This window comes from Astyanax mexicanus, chromosome 7 (genome assembly GCF_023375975.1).
Source record: "Astyanax mexicanus isolate ESR-SI-001 chromosome 7, AstMex3_surface, whole genome shotgun sequence".
NCBI lineage: Eukaryota > Metazoa > Chordata > Actinopteri > Characiformes > Acestrorhamphidae > Astyanax > Astyanax mexicanus.
The window spans coordinates 32,965,010-32,992,223 of record NC_064414.1 but is presented as its reverse complement, the minus strand read 5'-3'; the positions used below and the strand labels follow the sequence as shown (position 1 = coordinate 32,992,223).

At 37.4% G+C, this 27,214-nt stretch overlaps 1 protein-coding gene across 6 annotated transcripts in view; it reads left to right on the top strand.

Moving 5' to 3' along the window:
• ptpn20 (protein tyrosine phosphatase non-receptor type 20) overlaps window positions 1-26,236 on the top strand; it is a 49,756-nt gene extending 23,520 nt beyond the window's left edge. Inside the window, exons 30-47 of one of the 6 annotated variants that reach the window (XM_022684792.2) lie at window positions 681-1,011; window positions 1,128-1,298; window positions 2,562-2,736; window positions 3,776-3,986; window positions 4,557-4,594; window positions 6,001-6,087; window positions 6,830-6,894; window positions 7,215-7,376; window positions 8,353-8,527; window positions 9,252-9,337; window positions 9,765-9,838; window positions 10,438-10,586; window positions 12,947-13,095; window positions 14,630-14,720; window positions 20,263-20,597; window positions 20,942-21,157; window positions 22,992-23,054; window positions 23,428-26,236. In XM_022684792.2, the coding sequence (XP_022540513.2) occupies window positions 681-1,011; window positions 1,128-1,298; window positions 2,562-2,736; window positions 3,776-3,986; window positions 4,557-4,594; window positions 6,001-6,087; window positions 6,830-6,894; window positions 7,215-7,376; window positions 8,353-8,527; window positions 9,252-9,337; window positions 9,765-9,838; window positions 10,438-10,586; window positions 12,947-13,095; window positions 14,630-14,720; window positions 20,263-20,597; window positions 20,942-21,157; window positions 22,992-23,054; window positions 23,428-23,523 (2,674 nt within the window). In that variant the 3' untranslated portion in view covers window positions 23,524-26,236. Of the gene's footprint in view, window positions 1-680; window positions 1,012-1,127; window positions 1,299-2,561; window positions 2,737-3,775; window positions 3,987-4,556; window positions 4,595-6,000; window positions 6,088-6,145; window positions 6,411-6,829; window positions 6,895-7,214; window positions 7,377-8,352; window positions 8,528-9,251; window positions 9,338-9,764; window positions 9,839-10,334; window positions 10,587-12,946; window positions 13,096-14,629; window positions 14,721-20,262; window positions 20,598-20,941; window positions 21,158-22,991; window positions 23,055-23,427 lie in introns of those variants that run through there. The other 5 variants (XR_007440036.1, XR_002651927.2, XM_007249547.4 and 2 more) reach the window with 5 other exon arrangements.
• Window positions 26,237-27,214: the final 978 nt, after the last annotated feature.

Genomic DNA, 27,214 nt, shown 5'->3' with positions numbered 1-27,214 from the left:
TCCCATGTAACTTGTTTTAACACGGTGAATGCGCAGGCTACAGGCTTATAATACTCACCTCTGAATGGCCAAATGGTTAACGCTTAGCGGGTAATGCTAATGCTGCTCCAGCAGTGCTAGCCAGGGTTAGCAGCAGACTACAGGCTGATAATTCTCACCTCTGAACGGCCAATGGCTAGTGCTTAGCAGGTAATGCTAATGCTGCTCCAGCAGTGCTAGAACTAAACTGAAACTTCCATATAATTTTAAGTGGATCCTTATAGTGTGAAAAATACGGTAATTGTGCTTGGTCTTTACACTGACAAGTCACACATATCATTGGACAGGAACTAGTATCGTGTCCCATGACTTTTGCCATGTCACATTAACAAAGAATGCAAAAAGCCTTCCCCTAAGGTAACACTTCCTGATCAATTTATGTACTGCTATGCCATGAGTTTTGGAATTGTATTTTATTTCATACATTCCTAATGCTCTCAGAAAAAAAGTTGTGGATTCCATTGCTTCACCAGACAACCATCAGAGCAGGATTGCCCAAATGAGGAAAGTCTGTCTCATAATGCCAATCACATGGAGTGGATTTTATAGTTTTAATAAAAAGATAATTAACTACCAATATGCTGTGCTACTCTAATAATGTGTTGCCTGTGGTGTGACCTAATAATCTCTGGTGCTTTCAGTGACCTTACTGAGGACGTGGATGGCAGTAGGGCGTGCTTCATGGCTAATGGACTGGCTATCTTAGCTGATGAGGAGTATCTGACCATCACCACCACTGTCCCTAGTCCACCCAGCTACAGCACGGCCTCTTCCAAAATTCGGAACCCACCTGTATCTCTCACACTGCCTGCACTTCTTCCTTTACCTGTTTTACCACCTCCCAGTCCACCGAAAACCACCCTAATCACAGCACAGTCTGCCACCTCTGCAGCCCAGCCCACCTCAGACCCACAAGCAAGCACCAACAATGGCTGGGATGATGAAGAGGAAGATGATGAGGACCCTAGAAAGGTACTCTCTTTGGATTCTTAACATTTACACAACATGTACTGTATTAACTAGTTTCATTGCACATACAGATGTGGGATTGTTGTGTTTAATGCAGGTGATGTTTGTGTTGAAAACAGGATGTGATGAAGGAGTTTGAGCTGACTGTAACACTCAGCAAATCGTGGAGTGGCAGTTTTGGGTTTACAGTTACTAGGAGTAAACTGGATGGCTGCTATTACATTCAGGATATCCTGGATAATCCAGCCAAATCGGATGGGAGACTCAGACCAGGGGACAGACTTATCATGGTAATGAATAATCACTAAATATGGCCTGTTTTCCAGTCATGGTTTAGTGCTAAGGGGGTTGACAAAACAGATGGGAGAAAGAGACGTTTTGTTCCACTTTAACAAAAAACATGCCATCATGGGAACCACAACAGTGTATTTGCTGAATATTTAGCAGTTTATTGGAGTACAACAGTGTATTTGCTGAATATTTAGCATCATTTCCAAGCTGTAAGACTGTAAGCTTTCACTGCAGACAGATATGAGTCCAAATATGCACTGTATTACTTCAGATTTATAATGACTACATAATATGTCTTCTAGTTCTAGAGTCTGTTTTTTTCTTTTTTTTCTTTTAATTCCTTTTCTTCCCAGTTTTACAAGGCCAATTACCCAACACACTCCATAGGACTCCCCCTATCACTAATAATGCCTCAACACCTCATCCGACACATGTGAATACAGCTACCACCTCCTTTCGAACTGCTGCTGATGTAGCATTGTTGAGTAGCATTACAGAGCCGAGTATTCAGTCTAAATGCTGCAATGACAGCTGTCATACAATATGGATGATTGACTCCATTGCTGCAAAGCATTGGATCTCTGTTTTAAAGCAAAATTTTGGTAGCATTTTTACTTAAATAACACCTTGAAAAAATATTATGATGCTTTACTGACATCAAAAGAATCAAAAGAAAAGCTTCCATACTGCTCCAGGTGTGACATGCTACTAACTGCACAATGTAACTTTGGTGAAGTGAGCAGGACCACGTGTAATACTGCATAACCTTAGTTAATAAACGTTAATATTTATATAAAATCATGTAACATTACTGTACCGCTTCAGTGCACATGCTTCATTCACTTTTAGTACTGATCCTCTGTCTCTCAACTTGTTTAGAAATGTATGTGTAAAATTTGGCCTTTAGGAGTAGCTAAAATCACAAATTACACTATCCCAACTGTAGGGGTCAGCCCAGGAACAGGAAATACCAGCAGTTACTTAATGCTTAACTTTTAAAGCCATCTAAAAAAGGTGTTCACATGGTGTAGCATAGTATTATTATACATAGCATTATCTAATGTGCAATGGCTTTTCGGTTGTTTATGATTATTTTTGCATTGCTGAGAGACTGAGCAAGCAGTGAAATTCAAGCTATGGATTAGCTTATTTAATTCCTGTGATAATTAAGATTTCACTAAACTTTGCACTTAGTTTGATTGTAGTTAAAAATTTGTTTAAACACTATTATCTGATTAATCATGTAATACCTCTCTTTTTAGGTGAATGGTCATAATGTAACTAATGTGACAGATGAAGTGGCCATGAGAATTCTGAGGTATTCCTCTAAACGGCTTCATATGGTGCTGGGCAGAGCTGTGCAGAACCTGTTGCCCCCTCCACCTCCAGACAGCCTTCAAGACATCATTATATACAAGACTCCTTCTGGACAAATGGGTGAGGCATTATACTTGTTTATGCACATTGGCACAGCGTTAAAAAAAGGAGGGTTACTTGGTAAATTTACAAATTATTATTATCATAAGCATTTTATTAATTGAAATTGTGAAAATAAATAGTTATACTGACTGAAATTCTGTTGTAAGCACTAAAACAATATTTAGTTAAGCTCCTATAAGAATGTCTTTGAATTGTATTGTCTTTTCTTTTATATTTATACTATACAGCTCTGGAAAAAAATGAGACCACTTCAGTTTCTGAATCAGTTTCTCTGATTTTGCTATTTATAGGTATATGTTTGAATAAAATGAACATTGTTGCTTTATTCTATAAACTACAGACAACATTTCTCCCAAATTCCAAATAAAAATATTTTCATTTAGAGCATTTATTTGCAGAAAATGAGAAATGGCTGAAATAACAAAAAGAGGCAGAGCTTTCAGACCTCAAATAATGCAGAGAAAACAAGTTCATATTCATAAAGTTTTAAGAGTTTAGAAATCAATACTGAGTGGAACAACCTTGGTTTTTAATCGCAGTTTTCATGCATCTTGGCATGTTTTCCTCCACCAGTCTTACACATTGCTTTTGGATAACTTTATGCCACTCCTGGTGCAAATTCCAAGCAGTTCAGCTTGGTTTGATGGCTTGTGATCATCCATCTTCCTCTTGATTATATTCCAGAGGTTTTCAATTTGGTAAAATTAAATTAACATTATTTTTAAGTGGTCTCTTTTTTTCCAGAGCTGCATATATATTATGTTTACAACATTTCAGAAACACTTATATTCAGAGCAGCTTACAAATGTAATCAAATTATAAAGGTAAATTAATTCCTATTTTTCCAAATTTCAACACATCAACTTGCAGCCTAATATATATCCCTCTCTTTTGACAGGTTTAACTGTAGATGAATATAATCAATGTTTTTCACTTCAGTTGTTCAGTGGTGCTAATGTTAAAGAGTGATAATGAGAGCTAGAGTGATGATGAGCGATCAGTGTAGATCTAAAATTGCTCCTTTGTTTTTTTATAGGTATTAAGCTGACAGGTGGCATTGGCAGCAAGTGGCAGGGCATTTGTGTTCAGGAAGTGGTGCCAAACTCTCCTGCCAGTGAAGAGGGCAGCATTCAGCCCAACGACAGGATTGTCTACATCAGCGGCAAGTGCACCCTCGGAATGACTCTGGAGGATGCTGTAAAGGCCTGTGAGAACGCCTCACGCAAAGTCAAACTCAAAGCCATGAGGTAAGAATCAGTAGACCAGTAGTATCAGTAAGAAAGTGCATTCTCTTACATATTAAGTCAAGTATTACTGAAGTTTAATAAACCTTAAATGACATGCTTATACTTACATGCTGAAATGACTTGCTTATATATGCTTATACTGTTAAATGATAAATTAAGCAGTACAAGTCAAAGGTTTGGACACACCTTCTCCTTCACCTTCTCCACAATTTCTTTATTTAGTTTATTTTCTACATTGTAGATTAATATTAAAGGCATCTCCAGGAACTTTAAAATGTTGAGAAAACTATTCCAGGTGAGTCTACCTCATGAACACACTGAGATTAAAATACCAAGAGTGTGCAGATCTGCCCTAAAAGCTCTATGTTGCTACTGTGAACAATTCAGAATGTGTTACTGTATAGCTTTAATAGCTTTAATATTAATTATAGATATAAATAATTTAAAAAAACATACAAATCAAACACATTGAATGAATAGAGAGAGGTGTGTGCAAATCTTTGACTGGCACTGTATGATTATTAAGGTAATCAGCTAATTGTTCTTTTTTTGTGTGTTTATTTGCTACAGAGATGATCAACCTGTGACACCCAAAGGCAAATGGAACGGTATGTGATTTAACTGAACTATTTAAATGGATGGTTTGTTCATTCACTTCACAAATGTTCCTTATCTCTCTCATGGACTCTCATGGTTTTAATAATGTATTATTTTATTACAGCCCACACAGAACATATATTTGATGCTGTTATGAGTCAGACTGTTCAGTATACAATATTTAACCTTCCCCTGGGCTGGTAGGCGGCACTGGCTGAAAGTGTGTGTGTGTGTGTGTGTGTGTGTGTGTGCTCTTTCTGGCTGTGGGCGTGTGAGGCTGCAGCAGGCAGAGTCTTGGCCGACACATCTCACTCTAGTCTGAAGTGACAGAAGTGAGACAGTGAGCTGCTCTGGTGGCTGCCACCACGGCCAGGGCTTCACTGAATGCTTCGGTGACCACAGCGACATTTTGAGTGCAGTGTCAACTCAGATTAGAGGGGCGCACTTCCTCCTCCTCAGGCCTGATTAATGTTTGATTCTGTTCATTTGGCTTATTTGGATTATTGGGATAATAGTTTTTACTCATGCGGTTTTCATTATGCCTGATTGTGTCTCCACCAGCACAAAGGATTGTGGATAATGCCTGCCTAACACAATTGCTGTCCTGATTAGTTCATTCAGTTTTACTCAAATATATTAATTAAAAATACACGTCACCCATGATTAGTGTGCAGTTTGCATGACAATGATGCATATTATTGTATTATAAACTGCTGTTGTTAGATATAAACCTTATACAGCTTATAAGACACCACTTTAGTTTCTGTATCAGTTTCTCTGATTTTGCTATTTATAGGTATACATGTTTGAGTAAAATGAACATTGTTGTTTTATTCTATAAACTACAGACCACATTTCTCCCAAATTCCAAATAAAAATATTGTTAGAGCATTTATTTGCAGAAAATGAGAAATGGCTGAAATGACAAAAAAGATGCAGAGCTTTCAGACCTCAAATAATAATAAAGTTTTAAGAGTTCAGAAATCAATATTTGGTGGAATAACCCTGGTTTTTAATCACAGTTTTCATGCACCTTGGCATGTTCTCCTCCACCAGTCTTACACACTGCTTTTGGATAACTTTATGCCACTCCTGAAGCAAAAATTCAAGCAGTTCAGCTTGGTTTGATGGCTTGTGATCATCCATCTTCCTCTTGATTATATTCAATTTGGTAAAATCAAAGAAACTCGTCATTTTTAAGCGGTCTCTTATTTTTTTCCAGAGATGTATAAATTTAGCATTGTACAGTATACTTAAAGTTTGTGGGCTTTACTGACGCTAACAAGAGTGGTTTCCGTTTTCTCTTTGGGAGAAAACTGTATTCAGCACAGTGGTCAATGTGTTATTCAGCTGAAATGCAAAATATATCTATAAACTAGCAAACTATTTAATTTGTTCTTTTTTGAATTCTCTTTAGGATTGTTTGAGTGGAAGAAGGATAAGAAATTCTTTCCCCGCTTTGAGGATTTCGGCACATCTGATGCGGAGGCTGCTTCTGACGATGGTAAGGTTTCCTGTGTCTCTATTGCTAGAGTGCAGTAGCATTAGCTGCGTGCTGACAGACACAGCTTGTCCGCCTCAGAGGGCATGCGGTGCAAGATTAATTATTAGCAAAGGCCTCGACCTCCTCTGGACGATCACACAGCATTTTTCGATGTGCCTGATAGACGCAACCCGGCTAATCTAATAGGTGCCCAGGTTGCTGGGTAACGGCTAGCCAGGGGGTCCGGCTGTGCCTGTAAAGGCCTGTGCTGCTCACCTTGTGGAGCATTGTGCCGGTCAAGTCATCTCACGTTGGGATGGCAGCGGAGGAGGGAGACGTGTGCCGTAAGTGTGTTATATTGCCTGGTGTTATCAACTTTCCAACTTTCCTTTTTTTCTCTTTCTGAGCAGAATTTATACAGTTTATTGTTGTTTTAACTGTTTTTTTTATGTGTGTGTATATATGTAGAATTTTTCTGTTTTACTTATAGCTCATATACTTCTTATAGAATTTAACTTCAGCTGTAGCTAAGAATTCATCTGTTGATTTAAACTGACTTATATAATAATTAAAAGTATTTATATTTAATGTGGATCACTTTTCCAAAGCTAATACTGTCTGCAAATAATGCCATTATGAAAATGACACCTGACCAATTAATACAGGTGATTTAAATTCTAGATCCTTAATTCTAACCCTAAGCCTCTCTCTCTTTGTCTCTTTCTCCCCTCCTCACTCTTTTTCTCCTGCTTTGTTTGTGCAGTAAAAGCTGCGTCTGAAAATGCAGTGAGATTCAGGCAGAGGCTGTCTGTAACCTCAGAGCAAGAGGTAATGTGTTTGTGATGACACTGAAACCTGAGTCTAGCCATGTAATCCCTCTCTCCATTCACTGTTCACTGCCTTCGTCACAGTATTATCCTCTTAATTTGTGTACCAATATTCCACCCTCCTAACAGTAATTGTTTTGTCCTTCCATGAAATTTGGATTATGGATTCTATGTAGCTGTAGCTAAGGGGGTCTTCTTTCTCTGAGTAAAAATGAAAGGGGGATTGTTTTACTTTATTTAATAAATTTTCTTTTTAAGGTTTGGGATATATTTAAATTATTTTTCACTCTGTCTGATCCTCTTCATGTCTTGTCATTCTAGAGCTGTATTCTTCAGGTGGAGTTCAATAAACCAGAGCGAGGTGGGCTGGGCTTTTCTCTGGCAGGTGGTATCAACAGCAGCAATCTGAGAGTCAGAGACATCTGCTGTGGGAGTGTGGCTGAGCAGGATGGGCGGCTACGTGTAGGAGATATCCTCTTGGAGGTGCCTGTGAAAAAATTGCATTCAGTTTTTACTGCCATTCATATGCCAAAGTCTATATTTAGTTGCTAGGTATTGAACGTTTTAGAAGAGGGTGATAAGAGTTTAGCTGTATTGTGCAGCACCTACATATTTATACTTTATTGACCAGATAAAGGGTATCTGTGTATTCTAACAAAGCTGAAATATATTGGGGAACTGTCACAAAGCTGTATTTGTATTTGTAAAAAATGACACCAACTATTAATGCATTAATAGAAACAATCTTTATGTAGCAGTACTATGACATTCTACTAAGAACCTAATATTTATGATGTTTATTTTTTATATACAGCTCTGGAAAAAATGAAGAGACCACTTAAGTTTCTGAATCAGTTTCACTGATTTAACTATTTATAGGTAGATGTTTGAGTAAAATGAACATTGTTGTTTTATTCTGTAAACTACAGACAACATTTCTCCCAAATTCCAAATAAAAATATTGTCATTTAAAGCATTTATTTGCAGAAAATGAGAAATGGCTGAAATACCGAAAAATATGCAGAGCTTTCAGACCTCAAATAATGCAAAGAAAACAAGTTCATATTCATAAAGTTTTAGGAGTTCAGAAACCAATATTTGATGGAATTACCCTGGTTTTTAATCACAGTTTTCATGCATCTTGGTGATGTTCTCCTCCACCAGTCTTACACACTGCTTTTAAATAACTTTATGCCACTCCTGGTGCAACAATTCAAGCAGTTCAGCTTGGTTTGATGGTTTGTGATCATCCATCTTCCTATTGATTATATTCCAGAGGTTTTGGATTGGTAAGATCAAAGAAACTCACCATTTTTAAGTGGTCTCTTATTTTTTTTCCAGAGAGGAAATATTGTGTAACACAGATGCATGTTTAAGTCCTATTTTAGTTCAGTCTGGTGTTAGAGACCTAAAAAATCAATTCCTAAACCCTATTAAACTAATCTCTTGCTGTGTTCAGGTGAATGGTGTCATTGTGTCAGGGTTGAGCCACAGCAAGGTGGTGGACATTCTGAGGAAAGCAGAAGGGACGGTTCAGCTGACAGTGTGCAGAGACATCCTGCCTGCCACTATCCGCTCTGACTCCAACTCCTCTGCAGAGGCTAATCAGGAACACAGTGCATCCTGTACCACAAGTCAGTCCACTGCTATTGTTCCTTTTATTCCTACAGTCCCCTCAAATATAATGACATTTAACCCTAGAACACTAACATTAAAATAAGTAACACCATCACTAACGTTGGGTTTACACTATATGACAAGTTTTAGAACCCTTCTTTAATTTTACAACATACATCACATAAAATAAAAAAGGTACCATGGATGACCCTAAACAGAGAAAAAGTATTGGAAAATCTGGTAATCCTTAACAGGTAATGTCCTTACAAAAAAATAATGCTGCTGGGAACTTAGTCTTTGGTCCACCCCATTCCCGGGAACACACAAATACTAACATGAGGTAAATTACACCCATAAAATATGTTAATCTCTATCACTCTCTATAACGTCAGATAAAAATCACCCAAATTCATGCATCTTGAAAAAAAAAAAGATAGATGGGAGAAGTGAATTAACTATAACATTAATGACATCAATGAGCGCCCTGAAGCTACCCAAAGTCCCACTCAACTCAGACAGCAGCAACACAATGAAAATCACGTGAAAAAATTGTGTGGGTGAAAATCAGCCGGCATTAGCGTTCTGGGGTAAATAAAGACGTACAATTATGATAATGCATGTATAATGTATACATGCATACTGTAAGTAAAGACTGTAAGTGTTTACACTCTCAGGAGTTGCCTCAACAGCTCGCTGAGCATGCTTGATTAAGGTTAAGTGTGTGGTGTTATTTTTGTACAGGAGTAACCTCAGACCTACAGGTGCAGGAGGATCATTTGTCTTTCCAGTCATCACAGTGTCATGGGATAAGGATGGAAACTGAGCAGGTACTCCAAAACAGGCAGACTTTTACAGCCTGCTCACTAAAAGGGGGACATGTTTTATTTATTCCTGCTTGTCCACCTTCCAACTTGTTTTGTTCATAATGGTCTATTTTTAACCCGAAAGGCTGTTTGTGTAAAAGTATAAAGTTGTTACCACATTAATAAACTTCAAAAAAGTGTTGTGAAGTGTTTATTTAATTAGTGCATATTAATGTTGTGCATTATCAGGGGCAATGGGTTCAGCTTTGGCTCTATAAAATTAATTAGCACGTCGCCTCATATTTCTTCTGGCGGAAGAAACTGAAACTCGGGTGACAAAATGGGTGGCTTAGAAAGGCTTTAATGGCCGATGCACTCACCTAATAAGTCATTCTCTCTCATTCTTTCTCTCTCTCTCTCTCTGTTTCTCTCCCTCTTGCTTTCTTCACAGGACAGTCGAAACACTACACCGACCTGTCAGAGGTGTTGCCCGTCTCTGGGTGTCACAGACATGCTTCAGGGCAGGTAAGTGTTTTTCTTTCTCTCTCTCTCTCTGCTGAGCTTTTTGATCTTATTTTAATTATCATCCAGTAGTCAAGTTCTTACATTTTACTGTACTTTATTGTACATAAATAATAGTAAAATAAAAAGGTTTACTAGTTTTTGTGCAGCGTCCTCAACCTGAACAGTAAAAGTATCTTTATTATAAATTAATTAATTGTGGCTGGGCAAACTCTAAAGCCTATGAAATAATTATTCATTAATTGAGTTTTACGGTCTTTATGTAGACTCTGCCTAAATATATATATATATAAAACTTAACCTAAAAAGAAGAACTCTGTACTGAAGGAATAGTTTGAGTTAATTTCTCCAACTGTAATACAACACAAGGGGGCACCAAAGAGTAATGAATGAAGCACAGGTCCCACATGTTGCCGTTGAATGCAAGTGTTTTGGCTGGTTCTAGTGTTTAGTCTTGTAATACGCAGCAGTTGCAATTAGCAGCTTTTTTACATTTTAGGTGGAAAAATCGCAGGAAAATCAGCCTTGCATGATAAAAGACCCCCCGGAACATAGCAATGTGGTCAAGGTCTCTGCTCATACCTGCCCCGTACCCCCTTCAGGACAGACCCCCAGAAGCAGCCCCTAGAAAATTTGACCACGAACATGGAGCAAAGCCACTCAGACGGCTGGAGCAGTGATGATGATGATGATGATGACGAGGACGAGGACACAGCACGGCCTTCCCCACTAGAAACAATGCCTCACACAGGTAAAAGATACCTAACAAGTATTTGCTTATTAAATGTTTAAATAAGGTTGGCTGTGTGTGTGATTTTTAGCATTCAATAAATGTTTTTTTTAATATTTTTTTGCTGAAGTAAACACTAAAACATAGTGGGTGCCATTTCTGTCCCCAGGAAACTACATGTAAAAATGTGCACAAAAAATTACTTTAAAGTACATTTTATTATTAAGCATATTGTCTTTTACATGTACCTAATTGCAAACGTAATATATGTAATGAAAAACATTAATAAAAAAACTACTTAGAACACTGAAAAAATAGCATTTGTTACCTGTCCCCACTCTCTAACTATAAACTGTACCATAACATATAATTATTACAATCCTTCAGAGATGTTGTGTGACTCCAAATCCCATCTACGCTTTAAAAAAAAAGGTTTTTATAAAAGAATAATTTTTAAGTTAAAATACACATTTTAGTTGTCTCCCTGGGTTTCACTCAGTCTTTAGTTATCGTAACACATGAACCCATCTGAAACATTTGGAACATTCTACAAGTCACATCTATAAGTTCTCTCATTTGATTTTCTGTATATTTCATCTTATTGTAGCTATGACTGAAACGGTCAATCTCAACACTCATTCCTGTTAGCTAAATTAATACTTAAATCTTATTTGTTTATTTTTTTTAAAAATACACATTTTGGGAAAATCACTAGAATATGCTTCATTCTTGTATGTGAAAACATAAAAAGTAACAAGACAGAGTGAGTTTCAGTAACAGGAGTGAGTTTCAGTAACAGCAATGATTGTCCATTAACAGAAGTTTTTTTTTGTCATAAATATCAATTATTTGAACATGCAGTCAACCATTTCTATAAAATAAACACTAAAATGAAATAGTGGACTTGCTTTTATACATGCCTTTTAAATGTCACAGGAGTTTTGTAAGCATCTTCTGCCTAGAAACTGTAAAGCTGCCTGAGATTGACCAGTACATGCTTTGAATAGTTAAATATGTTTTTAGATTCAGGTTAAAAAAACAAAAAAGATAAAAAAAAAATTAAAAAAAATTACAACAAGCAAATGGCACCTGTTCTGTGAAATTGCCCGGACATGTTTCGCACACATGCAAACAAGCTAACAAAATCTAAAACTTACACTATGTTCACACAGGTAAAGTGATGTAATCAGTCTGATGTTTTTTAGGTGACCTTTAATGTGACCTTTATCTTCCATTTGTCTGAACAGTGCAAGGGAAGTTTCAAATTATATCAGTCAAGTCAAGTCAAGTAGTTTTATTGTCAATACTGCATATGTACACTACATACAGAGAATTGAAATTACGTTACTCTCCTTCCCAATTTTACAGCAAGTACAGATAATAGATATAATAAAAGAGAATGGGAGACACTATGGGTACAATACAGCAGGGACACAATAGACATACATGAGACAAATCAAGTATCTCCATGCTTATCACTGAAAATGCATTCATGCATTCATGAGTTCAGAGTAAAATAATATGTTATAAGGCCATAGCGCTTCTCAAGTTTAGAGCCTTAGTTTCCTTAAAATTCTACTCAGGGTTCGTACGATCATGTAAAACCTTCAAAAATGAAATGTGAAAATAGCAATTTCCTGGCCTGGATAAGTTTTGGAAAAATAAACATACCCATAAATGTGTGTTTCCAGTTATCGACAGAGATAAGCTATTTTGAGCTAACAAATCCTGTAAGCTAAGAATTAGTTTAATAATTTAGACCTACTCAATGGAGCCCTCAGGATCTGACACACATTTTGTTATTGAAGATTGTGTCTACGTTGCTTAATTTTTCTTTATAATTATAGTTTTAGTTGATTTTTGGTTTTATTGTCCATGTCTTCACTGATGTTTGCCTTGCAAACATGAAAAAGTCATGGAAATTTATTGGCTAAAACTGTAAGAACCCGGCATATTCTTGAATTTCAGTTCTGCGTATCAAAGTGATCTAAGATGGAATCGAAAAATCATATTTAATGCATTATTTCTGGTTACTCCTCACATATGACAAATATTTAGATTTTCATTTGAGATATTTTTTTACCTGCTGTTTGAACATAGTCTTAGTATAAAGCTTTCTTTCCATTTTAGAGCTAGGATACTGGCAATGTGGGTTATGCTTTTGAAGTCTTTAACAAGATTAAATGAAAACTGTTGGTATAACCCCTTGAACCGTACACTTTATCTTCAGTTTCTTCATCACTTCCTCTTAAGACTTTATTCAGCTGTTATGAATTATTATATAAGGCCCATAATACAGTTAAAGGATTCAAGGAGTGCAAGTAATACTGTTCTTAATGTGTTCAATAAACAAAAGCTCTACGTTTATCTTGTTTATTTAGGTCAACCTATCGTATCGGAGGAGGAACTGACCAGCCTTGCGCTGATAAGCCCACCTAAGAACAGCCAGTACTCAGGAGCCAGACTCAAAGCCCTCATTCAGATCCTCCAGAATCAGCTGGATCAGCAGGAGCTGGTGAAAGAGTTTATGGTATATCCTTTGGTTTTTCATAAGCATTCCACAACCACATATTTATTCATTCTAATCTAATCTACTATATAGCAGTGACTTTTGTGAAGGTATTTGTCCAATATTATATATGATATGAAATCATATTGGCTCCTATTTCATTTCTGTATTAAGCTTTGGAATAGTGCACAACTTAACTTAACTCTTAACTTCTTCTTAACTATTTGTAGAGCACAGTTTAAGACATATCTTCTTAAAACAGTGTTGAACCTAACTCAACCTTATTGAGGTATGTTAGACTTAAAAAAATGTTTTACTGTGTATTTCAGTAGTATGCCTTTAGCATTCTTATGTGTAAATCACTCCTCACATGGATTTTTTTTTGTTAGAAGGTAAGCATACTATTTTCAGCATTTTAGGTTTATATTTTTAATTCTGTACAGCATATACTATGTAATTATTATTTTGTGTTTGTGATATGTTGTATTGTGTCATTTTAAACATTTTACAAAGTGGTTAAAACGTTATATTTTATAATTGCTTGAACAAACAAGAACACACAAATTATTGTATTTATCTTTTTCCTTAATAAAAAAACATGGTTAAATTTGCTATACAGCTCTGAAAAAAAATAAGAGACCACTTAAAAATTAGGAGTTTCTTTAATTTTACCAAATTGAATACCTGAAACCTCTGGAATATAATCAAGAGGACTATGGATAATCACAAGCCATCAGACCAAGCTGAACCAAAAGCAGTGTGTAAAACTGGTGGAGGAGAACCTGCCAAGATGCATGAAAACTGTGATTAAAAACCAGGGTTATTCCACCAAGTATTGATCTCTTATTGAACTCTTATTAAACTTTATGAATAGAAACTTGTTTTCTTTGCATTATTTGAGGTCTGAAAGTTCTGCATTTTTTTCATATTTTAGTTTTCATTTACTGCAAATAAATGCTCTGAATGACAATCATTTTTTTGGAAGTTTAAAGAATAAAACATCAATGCTCATTTTAGTCAAACATATACCTATAAATAGCAAAATCAGAGAAACTGATTCAGTCCTAAATCTCAATTTTTTCAAGAGCTGTATTTTAGAAAATACTGGGTAGCACAAACTTTCAGACTGTGTTTTGATACTTTTTATGACAAGTGAAAAATTTCCATTGCACACTTAAAGATTAAGGATCAAATACCACCCGACTTTATCCTGCTGCTGCAGATGTTGGCTTCTTATACTAATTGCCATTCCACCTTAAATAGCACTGCAATATCAGAGTTGTACTAGTGTCAGGACGTAGTTTGGTGTTTGCATATTGACAAGATCAGTTTCAATCGAGCTGCTGATTATTGTACACTACCTGAAAAAAGAAGTAAAATCAAATCTACATTTTATAAAGTCTGACTGCTCTCAAATCTGAATCTGTGCCCCTCATACACTACTCAACTTTCAGTCTCCTGACTCTTGACAGACTGCAAAACTGTGTAGTGTAACCCCAGCTTTAGGGGCAGGTAGTAATAAGTAATAATTGTATTGTTTTTTTCTTTGCTGCAGGCCTTGGAGCATCTGAAGCCCTTAGACAACTGCCTGGTTGGAAAAGCTCCAGAGAACAGAGAGAAGAACAGATACAGAGACATCCTGCCCTGTAAGCCTCCAAAGCAAATCATAAAACATTCTTTTCCTGCAGCACTAATTCATCTTTTTAATAGCTTCTTTATTGAAGCTTTTTATCATCATGCTGTCGCTCTTCAGCTTTTATATACAGAAAAAAACCCTACTAAAAATACATCCATATATCCATTCATCCACAGAACCATATACTTCATACTGTTTATACTTTTGCCTCAGTGAGAAAACAGAGGGGGCAGAAGGGAGGGCTTTTAGTTCTGACAGCGGGTTGATGGAGGAGAATGGCCTTGTATATTTTTGCCAGTTAACAGCAGAAACCTCTTCTCTACATGACACTGTAATTAAATGAAATGTAGCCAATCCGAGGCGGGTTGCTGCCGGGTGACTCGGCATTAAAGGGTGTCGGTTTACAGGAGCTGTGTGTATGTGTGTGAGTGTGTACACCGTCCTTTGTGTGGGAGTCCTTTATTAGGTTTTGCTGCCCTCTTAACCTAACCTTTGTCATTTTCGCACTGCGGCTTTCGTTATCATGTCTGCACACCTCCTGTTTTCGCTGCTCGGAGGAAGTGTTTGCCATGTGTGTGTGTGTGTGTGTAATACTAAGATTGTGGGTCTAGTTTTTGCTCCATATTGTGGTTTGCAGCATTTTTGTTGACATAGGAGATTTCTAGGGAATTCTAGATGTTTCTGGTATTTCATTTGGATGTACTTTGGAATAAAAATGAATATTTTGGTACTTTATGTGAAACCTTACAGAAGTTCTTTACACTCTATATTTAGAAATGAATAAAAATAAAATATATTAAAAGGTTCTTTTATCCCTTTAACTTTTATTTTAAGGTTTATTGGGCTTTGTTCAGACAACCAGAAACCACATGAAATCGGATTTTTAGAAATCGGTTCTGAACCACATTTTGAGGTGGTTTAAAATGCCATTACAATCGGATTTATACAGATGTGCCTCATCAAATCCAGAGTGACAAAGAGCAGGGATCCAAAAAAAGTGCCAAAGGTTAGCTGCTACGACCTTATTACCACAGCAACCCATGCAGATATGTTTGTACGTAATGTCTGAACGCACAAATGTGATCTGATCACCTGCAAATAACAGCACAGACAATCATATCAACAAATTTAATTTGAGAAATAAATCTGTATCTGTAGGTCTGATCACTTTATTTAACCTTATTTACCTGTACATTCTAATGTAGATGCTGCTTGATTTAGCATATTGAGTAGCATATTGATAGAAGCCTATGGAGTATGGAGTTCCACATGGTTCTATTTTAGGGTCTACAGCAATTATGACAGTATTGCATTTATAAGAGTGAAGAGCTGAAGTGTGGGCTTACACATTCAGGGACTAATGGGTTAAAAACAAAGTGGTTCATGTATGGCATAGATCCAAGGCCTTGGCCTTTTTGTTTTAATACTGTACCTTTTGTTTTCTTCAGTTTAGCTACTGTGAGTTAAGAAAAAAGCCTGGCCTTTAAAACATCTTGAAAATCCATCAGCCAGTCCAAACAAGAGGTTTATGTCGGCTCCTCTTTTATTGTCATGGTAATCAGCCTCCTCACTTCTGCTCATGTGTCATGTGACGGGTCAGGCATTAAGTGTGTGATTTCTGAACCTCGGGGCTGGTGCCGTGTGTGGAGAGAGCTGTGTGGAGCCCCTGAAGAGTAGACACAGGGGGTGGGTGTGTGTATGTGTGCGCTGAAAGGCAGGCAGCCAGGCACAATGCAGCGCTTCATGTGGCGGCGGGAGGGAGGCAGGCAGACTGGCCCTGGCCCGGCCTGGAGTGTTTGTTTATTATCATGCCTGCTCACTGGGCTTCTGTTCCCTGAATAAAGCGCCCAGCATCGCAAAGTGTGAGGCCCCTGGGACTTAACTGCTGTTTTTGCTGGAAGCAGTTCAAGGGCTTCGGCCTTCTACAGGAAGCCTGATGCCACCCATTGTGAGGACGGCTCGGCACGCATTTACCTACTCTCACTCCACTTGCCTTTGCGTACCCCTTTCTTTGTTTTTCTCTTTCACCCTTTTTTCTTCAACCACTCTTATTTTTTTCCTCCCCCATGGCTGTTGAACATGTTTTCACAGGCAGGCCCCCTTGTAACATGTACATCCAGAACAGTCAGCAAGCTAACAGGGTAACGGGGGAATATAGTGAGAACCATACCACCCCCACCTCAACCTCACAGACACCTCAACAAATCCCCCCCCCAACACACATTTCCAGCAAACATGGCTATATCAACCAACATGGCTACCATGGGAATAGTCTAGAACATTCCTCTCCACACCTCTCCTGCGGTGCTCACCCGTGGCCTGTTTTTCCTGCTCATATGACCAAGCAGTCAGCTTGTTTTATTTATTTGGCTTTATTTATTGCATCACGGGACACTACGTTCCTTCCTTTTCTTCACATTTTCTATTTACCAGTACGTAGATTAATGCGTTTGCTAGCTTACAAAGCCAACAGTCATTTCGTTGATGAACTGCATTGGCTACATATCAAACTTTGACCTGGCTTTCTGACTCAAATACAAACAATACTCAGTTTTCGAACACTAGATTTTGGCATTATGCTCATCCGAAAACCAAAATACAGCTTTAAACATTTTCTGCAACAGCGATTAGATGAACTCAGGTCTTTGGGGATGAAGTAGTCCCCTAAAAGATGCCAGAGTTATGTATTCTTACTGCTAAACACATTGAAATATGACTTGGCTTTCTAGATGAATAATACTATGGGTTATGTCAGGGAACATTTTATTAAAACCTGTGCAACCCTTTATAATACAGAATGTCTGAACTCTGTCTGAAAATTACACCTGTAGCTGAATTGAATGTTTAAATTGGGACAGAAGTATTGTATAATACCTTTTGTTCCATCCAGAGGTCAGACACAGATGGCTCCCAATAGCCATGGTGTTTTGAATGAGTTGAGGTCTGGGTTTTGGTAACTCTTTTCCACCAACATAAAACAAGCTTTCCTGTTCGCACACCTAAACTTGGACAGTGCTGCGCATTTTCACCAATAGAAAGATGGCTCCCAACTGGAATCAAATAGTAGGGTCTTTTGCAAAAACCCTGAGGAGCTGTTGTGCAACTCCATCTGTGACATTTTTGCTTCCATTAAACTGATGCAAATGAGAGCTAGATGACTGAAACTTGAGTTCATAAAGGGCCATGTGGATCAGTAAGGTTGTTCAACCAGACTCATCCAGCCATGCCTGTGTGTGGACCTTTTTTTGTGCACTGGGGTCAGGCATGCTGGTAGCAGACATTTGTCGTCTCATGATCGGACCTTGTCAGACTGGTAGTTCCTAACTTATTTTTATTGATACCACTCAGATGATCATGGATTAACTGATACATTTTCAAACATGTTGCAGTGGTGGCAGTATCACACAAATTTAGTGAGTTTAAGAACAACCCTTCTCCCCACACATTTTATTTTGCAGACTTTAGAACTAGTGGCTCGATTTATAACAAATTCAGTGTTTAAGTGAATCAATACTCTTGCCATGTATATTTTTACATAATTTGACCATTCATTCATCAAACTTTTCTTAGGAATAGGACCTTACAAACTTACTTTTAGCCTACAATGCTTTGGGATAAACAAGTGGCATGTTAGGTTTGAACAAAGAATAGAACCTGTCACAATAAGATTTTTTTTTTGTGGATGATATATTGTCCCAGAAATGATTGCGATACACAATCATTTTTGTAATTTATAACTATTAAATGCCACTGACAAAATAATAAAAGAATAGCATAAAAAAGGAACACACTTTTCAAAGACAGCAAAGAGCATTTTTATTAGCAATATCTATTACTATAAAATATTACAAAACATTATAATATGGAGACTCAAACAGAAAATAAGCTTCCATTTGTCAAATTGTACTTAACTAGAAAAATAAATAAAAAGTAGACTATTCTAAACATCCCTGATCAGCGATCACAGAAACATGGGCGTTGCCTGCCCTCCAACCCAGTGAAGTAAACAGAGGCTATGAGTATCCTAAAAAGAGTCCTGTATTAAAGAAACAAGTGTACACCTCTTACCTGTTCACAATCCCAGGTGGTACAAATAATTTACAAGCCGCACTTGTAGAGCCACTGTGTGCTGGCTAAACTCACCAAAACATGAGTACACTCCCAACTAGAGCGATACCATTTCCTGTAAACTAAGCTAGGAGTGCACTACCGGTAAATAACCAATTAAAGCACATTCAACATGAGACACAAATCTCCTAAAACAGAAATTTAAAGCTAATGGAGTTCTAAACTTTAGCAAAACAAAGTTTGAGGAAGTGCAAGTAAATAAGCCAGCCTAAAGAAATCCTAATAAAATGATGGCTTGACTACATAAAAGCCCAGCACCAAAATCCCTACAATCATGACAACAGACCTCCTTTTCAGGAAAGCTTGGTTCCTGCTTTTTAAAGAATAAGCTCCACCCCAAATTATATCAATAAGGACTCTCATTGGTTAGTGGTCTTCATGTGATTCATGTGACTAAGCAGGTACACCTGTGCAAGGAGAGCCAGAAAATGGAGAGACAGCGGCCCTGTTCACACCTATCCTGAAAATTAAACAATAGGAAGATTTTCAAAAAATAATTCCATCCACACAGAAACGAAAATTCTTGGATGAGCATGCTAGTCCTGTATAAGAGACATTACCTCACAAAGAGAGACATCAACACACCGTGGAAAAAAAGAAAACAGATGTTTAATTCCAAATTTAACATCACCTTTTAAGTAATGTAGTAGGGGTGGGCAATATTATATCATATACAATATATTGTGACATTGAAATATCATGATATTAAAAATCCATATCGTGATAATAGGGCTGTTCTGTCTTAAAAGTAGTCCATTATTTACTGAGAAGCTTTAAGTGTATTTATTGTATAATTGTTTAAGTTTGCAGTTTATATGCATGCAATAAATATTTTGCAATATTATTTGCTGCATTATATTATTTTATGCTATATTATTTATTTTGCCACATTATGATTATACTGTTATACTATTATACTATATTCCTGAAATGAATGTATTATTTTAGTTTTCCTATATCGCCAAGTATGTCGTTCTCGCGAAAATACCCTGAAATATCGTGATATTATTTTAGAGCCATATCACCCACCCCTATTATGTACTATGCAAATCATGATAGATTTTTAAAACAGAATTTCCATTTATTTGTATTTCAAAATCTGAAATCTAGTGCTGTCTTTGTGTAGACAGTCTGAAATATGTATGCTTTGTGATGTCAGCATTTTTCATTTGATTTTCCTCATCCACAAGACAACACTAAAAACCGTGTTTTTAAAATTGTTCATTTTCAATGACCAAAAACTGCAGTCACAAATATCCATGCTTGTGTGATTAAGCAAACAGACACACAAAAAAGCAAACCAATGCTCAAATACCCCAGTTAATAATACATATCAATGCTCCTTATGCCAGTTTTCTGCAGTAACAACAATTTCATTTGATTTCTTTTATTTTGAATTCAATCCATCACCTCTCCACACACAGATGATGAGACACGTGTTCCTGTGGGAGAGAGGCAGGATTACATCAATGCGAGCTACATCCGGATGAAAGTGGGCACAGAAGAGTTTTTCTACATCTCATCGCAGGGGCCGCTGCCTAGCACTCAAGACTGCTTCTGGCAGATGGTGTGGGAGAACAAGTCGGACGTCATCGCCATGATGACCAAGGAAGTGGAGCGTGGCAGGGTTAAATGCCACAAGTACTGGCCTGAGAAACTCCACGTTCCCATGGAGACCGGCCACTACCAGCTGATCCTCGACAACTACCAGATTCAGGACTATTTCCACATCAAGGTCATCAGAATGGTGGAGAAAGAGGTCAGATATTATTACGAGGTACATTAATGTAGCACTGATTGTAAAAAATATTAATGCAGCACTGATTGCATTACAAGGTTTGGTTACAACTACTTACTGTACACCTAAATGTACTTCATGTAATAGAAGAAAAAAACTGCACAGTTTTTCACCTTCTCTGTTATCTGCCATATGTAGTACTGAGTTGATTGCCACAAAAATATTGTATTTTAAACATTTATTTCAATGTTTAAATTCAATTCAAAACATATTTATTGTCAATTACATGGGAAAATTGATTTAGCCCACACCCAAGCATATTTCATCTCTGTAGTCTTCCCCTGACATCCTGTGTTCTGTCCTAGACTGGAGCCACTCACTTTGTGAAGCATCTGAAGTTCACCACATGGCCGGACCACGGCACTCCACACTCATCCAAACAGCTGGTGCGCTTTATCCGCTACATGCGAGCGGTGCACTCCAGCGGGCCCATCACAGTGCACTGCAGCGCCGGCATCGGCCGGGCGGGCGTCCTCATCTGCACTGACGTCATCCTCAGCCTCATTGAGAAGGACCTCACTGTGAGTACATATGTGTTTCTTTTTTTCTATACATTTTTAGAAATCATATATTAAATGGGAACTTTCTTGTCTCTCAATATAAGTCAATATAAAAGTATCTCAAAAATAATGTAAGACTCATCATTACCTTTTTAAACAATTTAACGAAAAAGCTGTTCCAGATTAAATTAGACAAATAAATTATATATAAGTGTGTTCTATTCTGATAAATGTCACTTAACTTTTTATTTTAGAGTGAAATATTGTGGATGAAAAAAAACAAATATTTTGGAAGTTCACACCACCTCTTTAAAAACAATGTAAGAGTTGTCTTAAAGGCTTTAAAATGTGCTAAAGTGAGATATCCTAGCATGCTTACTGACATGATTGTCAATTTTTCAGATGTCTTACCCCTACTTATTGTGCAAAAACATCAGTCTGTGGATGTGTATCAATCCAATGTTAATTTCAATGTAAATTAAGGGGGATCTTAGACACAAAACTCACTAGACGATATGCAGAAGTCTGGCTTGTAGGACTATAATGCTTCTGCCAAATAAAAAAAAAAACTTTAGGTGTTTAAGTAAGTCAGTAGAAACTGAATAGCCATTGTGTGTTTTCTCACAAAGGCCCTGAGTGTAAAGCTCTGTAGCACATACTTTCACACACTTCAGTGGTGAACAAAACAAGAACATGGTGATCAGTGTGTTAGTCACTACATCAAAATGCATTGATTAATCACTATAAACTGTGTGGCTGGAGTTTAACAGTACATAAAATTCAAGGTTTGGCTCACACCGTGGTATGAACCCCATGGTTTGGTGCGGCAGTAAAAGAAGACGCGAGTCCTCGAGCTCCTGTGTTTCCACTAGCCCCTGTACCGTGATGATTCATTAAGAATTCATGTATCGTTACACCCCTACTGTATAGTGTATGTCATTTAATATGCAAATATGAAAGAAAAAGTAAATCGTTTTATTAATACAGAATAATACCCTTTCATATGTGGCCATATATTGGATACATGTCTGATTTGTGAACATGTCAGATCAGAATTTAATCATAATTTTTTAAGGTACACATGTGCTTCATGTTGTTGGTATAAAAGGCCAAAGTAATTATAGGAAAGTTAAATTACTTAATTACCATGTTAAGAATTGCAAATACTGCTGGTCACATTTCACCAAGTGATTGGTCACCTCATATACAACATTTCTGCAGAGGTGTTGGGCGTAATCTTTTCAGTGCACATGCATGCTGTTTCAGAGACCGATTTGTTCACATTACAAACAAAAACAGATCACTTAAAATTATGATTTAACCATCAACAACATCAGCTCTCATCTAAGTAAAAAATTATAAATGAATGTAAAAAAAAACTTTAAAGAACCTTTAAAAATTGCCTGTCAGGGCACAGCTGGCTAAGCGCTGCCACTATGATCGGGAGATCACCGGTTCGAATTCTGTTCATGTAGCTTGCCATCGGCTACCAGAGCCCTGAGAGAACACAATTGGCTTTACTCTCTCTGGGTGAGTAGATGGCGCTCTCTCCCCACATCACTTCAAAGGGTCATGTAACTCAGCACAAGACGTCTGTGAGCTGATGTATCGGAACCGAGTCACTGCACTTTCACTAGTGATAGAGGGAGTCTTAATGAGTGTAGGTTGTGTAAATTGGTGAAAAAATGGAAAAAAGAAAAAGATTGCCTGGCCAAAAATACGATGTCTCAAAAAAACTTTCTTTTTAAAACTATCTTTTATATTTTGTTTTGGAAAAAGCAGTCACATACGATGAAGATAAAAATCCTGTTTCAGCTTGTTCATAACCCACACACACTTGCTTCTGCTCCCTCAGATTAATGTGAGCGAGATTGTGAGAGAGATGCGGCTGCAGCGGTACGGGATGATACAGACCAAGGTCAGTAAGCTGATACGAGCACGGAGAACATTCTCTCTGTCAAACAAGCAGCTGAGGTGAAATGTATAAAATCACACTGTGAATTATTACTTTTCCATACCTTCCCCCTCTATCCCAATTACAGAGCTTACAGGTCGCTCTGGAGTCAGGAAACCTGTCAAACTTGAACCTGTCCCTGATAGCTGCTAATGTATCATCTCTGATTTAAACAGCCCTTAATTATCTGTCTAAATGGAATGCCCTGAAGTTTCAAGTAGAGGGATGTGTTTGATACTGTGAATTATGACTTAGGGACACTGATATGGAAATTACACAGGCAGGGTCTCGTTAATGACGCTGAGTGTGTGGAATTGCTGTTTCTCTCTGGTTTCAGGAACAGTACCTCTTCTGTTACAAAGTGTGGCTGGAAGTCTTGCAGAGCATCTTGCTTCTTCACGGTAACCAGTGGCAATCAGAAACCCCCTCGTGAACGAACTCTGGCTTCCTTCCACCTTAAGTTATTCCACAGTTTCCTTAGTGCGGCGGCGGCGCTCGTCTGTTTGAGTGTTGAAGCGCTGCCGCTCGAGCTATCTGATGTTAATCATGCGGACTGAGTTCCAGTGCTGTTCTGATCATTTGCTGCACTCCTGTAGTATTAAATATGGCACAGGAAGTACTCTAGACATTTTCATCAACTGTGCTCTATGGTCGTATGAGCGGATTTATATATAATGTACCATGTATGACTGCGCATTGATTTCATAGCCTTCGGGGGCTCTTACTCATTTTGCCTTGAATACACAGTCAGTTAAAAAGTGAAATATGTATTATACGCATAACTCATTTATTCATACTTGTGCTTTTGTTTTTTCAAGCATTTTGCACAGTTTCCAGCTTTAAGAATTCCAGTGAATATATGCCGGTGTATCTATGGAAATTTATCTTTCAATATGTATGCAGAACTAAAAAGTCTGTTTATGTCCTGTTACAATTGTTGTTATTGTTATAATATTTAAGTAAACATGGCAGTACATTTAGAAACAACTGCACCAATAAGCACAGAAGCACAGAAACCAATCAATATAAAAGCTATGATGAAAAAAAACAACAAAAAAATAAAACACCTCAAAATGTAAGATGATAGAAGTCTGCCTAGCACAAGAAGTTGTTCTTACGTAATTTGTAATGCTGTGAATCATTCTTAAGAACCAGCTTAAAGAGAGAGAGACGCTCTGAGCTGAAAACCTCGAGTAAAGTGCCTTTTAATTTGTCCGGGTGGGCGGCTTTAGCGGTCTTCTCTCTGACTGAAGTAAGCTACCATGGCTGCAAGCTGTTGACAGACATGGCAGAAAGAGTTAACCCAAAGAGACATGGGTAAACATATGAGATTACCAAGCAGAGCCTTCTTTTCAGGATTTACAGCCTCCCTCCCAAGTGTCAGCAACAGACATTATTCCACTGATCACCCTTAAATAAATTAGAATCACAGATTAGAACAAGCCCGGGCCTAAAAGGAAGTGATTTAGAGCAGTACCCACATTGCCACTGTAATATCACTGAATTTGAGCAGTAGAATATTGATAGCAATGCTTTCAGAACTAATTACTATATTTTATGGTTTAGATATATGCTTTTGGGATGATGCTAGTACTTCACATATATGAAGCTTTACTACTGCATGGTACCTACAATACTTAACTCTGCTCTGGTTCAATTTCCACTTCCATAGCTTCCCATAAAAATTAGCTGGTGATATCACAAAACACCAACGCAACATTTGTACCTCTTCAAAAGACCATGGTGTAATTGTATAAGCTATCATTGTGGGTCCTATGTGAGACTTGTGGCTCTGGTCATTCAGTGCATTGCAATAAGCTAAAAAAAAAAAGAAAAATCAAAAATGGGGTCTCATTAATATCTCTGTAGTTTCTCCTAGACAGAGATCAAATAGAAAGACAAAGGAGACTAATCACATAGGTCTCTAGCTGTTCAAATGTGTCTCCTGAGATAAAGAGCTCAGTAATCTCACACATGTCTCCTCTTGAGGTTTACTATAGATCTACTGTAAAAGGTAGTGGTGGGTCAGTGTTTAGAGCAGTACAGGGTTGTGGGTTTGATACCCATATTTGGCTACCTGCCAACAGATCTCCCCAGGTCTCATATGTGTCTAAAACCACATTCTCAGTTTTAACTCCTTAAACCGCAGAAGTATCTCAAGTCTATTTTTTTATGTAATGCTATTTCTCTTAAGCAATTTAAGGAGAACAACTGTAACAAAGTCGATTTCTAAATAAATTAAGAATCCCAAATAGGTCTACTAAGACATCAAAGATCAACAGTAGATGAAAAATATGTATCTTAACTGTCCACTTACGAAATTTCCACTGGGTTAAAGATCTTTATAATGACAAATGAGCAAAATAAAGCGTGTGCTTCCCACAAACTACAAAATGGTGACCAAGATATAGTCCTTAAAAAAAGTATTCAGACGCCAGCTTATTGTTTTTATGAATGGTGTTAAAAAACTACTACAAATCTATTACAAATAAGCACACAATCACTCTACATATGACTGTACGTATGAGCCTTTAACAGATTATTTTCAATTAGTAGAATGTTCACACTGCTGCTACAAATCTCATTTCTATGATTGGATCGCAGGAAACAAAAGTAAATTACATAACGTTTAGATGGACTGTGAAGACAACTCATTTAAGTTCTGACCGAGACCGGAGTTTGTCTATTTATATGGTTTATATGACACACTTGCTTACGGGGTTGTTTGTAACCAAGATACCAAAAACTAAAAAGTAACAAAGCCAAGTAGACTTGAGTTTGTGTAAGTACCAGGCAGTGGAAAAGCTCTTAGACTCATTCTGTTCACCTGGTGTATTCAGATCTTTGTTTTAAAAAGATGTGAAGCTGAAATGAAGAAGTCATTTATGTGCTGCTATAGTAAACAAACACATCAAAGCTGATATTTACCCACTAACTGTATTGCTAGGATTTTGTATTCTATTATTCCAGTGTATAGAGATCTACTGCTGCTATGTACGTACACCTAGGTATTATACCTTCAAAATGTGTGTTTGAAGTCTCCACAGTGAATGTTACTATATTTAGAGATGTTTCAAAATCTAAATAATGGAATATAAATCTGTTATTATAGTAGTTTTTCCAAATAAAAAATCACCAATTCCTCACATGTTGTCTGGGTTCTTCTTCTTCTTGTTTTTTAGGAGAAAAACTGAATCTGTTCTTCTGTAGGTTGGACATCTGCTGATGGAAAGACTAGCCCTTAATACAGATTAAAGCAAGCTGCTTATTCTAAAGAGGATGCACTGCAATGTCCGATAGCTTCATGTGCCACTCAGGGCCAAACCACTGGATTGTCATGGTCCGATCTGGTTGCCAAAGCCAGGGCACATGCAGGGGTGTGCTTGAACTCAACTTTTACTGCAAAATAAATACGGCCTCTCCCAGAGACCTTTGTGACAGCATGGAAAGACGTAGAGAGCCACACTTGAGGGTGGGAAAATCTTAAAAGTCTGGTAAAACCAAAATTAAGCTTTCACTAATGTATTCATCCAGTCCTTGTTGTAAATTCAGTAGTAGTGGTGGTCATTTTAGAAGAGGGGTTATTACAGGAGAATTTGTTAAAAATGTGAAAATATACAGGATTTTACACAGAACATAGAAATGATGCATAATATAGACCTGTGTTAATATAGTGTATTTGAAGCTGATACTGCTAGAACCTCATGCACTCATCTGGACTTCATTAATGCTTCTGTTTCCAGTAAAACAAAAGTCCACATGTTCTCAATTAGCCGGTACCAATAACACCACTGTGGAATTAACACAATGCATATTGTTTGTGTTCAGAGAATGATGTGTGTGTGTGTGTGTTTTTTTAGTACCTAGCTCATTGGGGATTTTTGTAGAGCATTACTATCATAGCATATTTATAGATGCACCCAGAAGGAATCAACTAACAGAAATGAGACGTTCACATTACCAGGCTAAAATCCGATTTTTTGCTCAATGTGGCTCAGATCTGATTTTTTTCATGGCTGTGAGAACGTGCAAATACAATATTTTAAAATCAGATCTGAGCCAGTTCCATATGTGGTCTTAATCAGATACGTATCCGATCCATGGACATGCGACATGAATGTGAA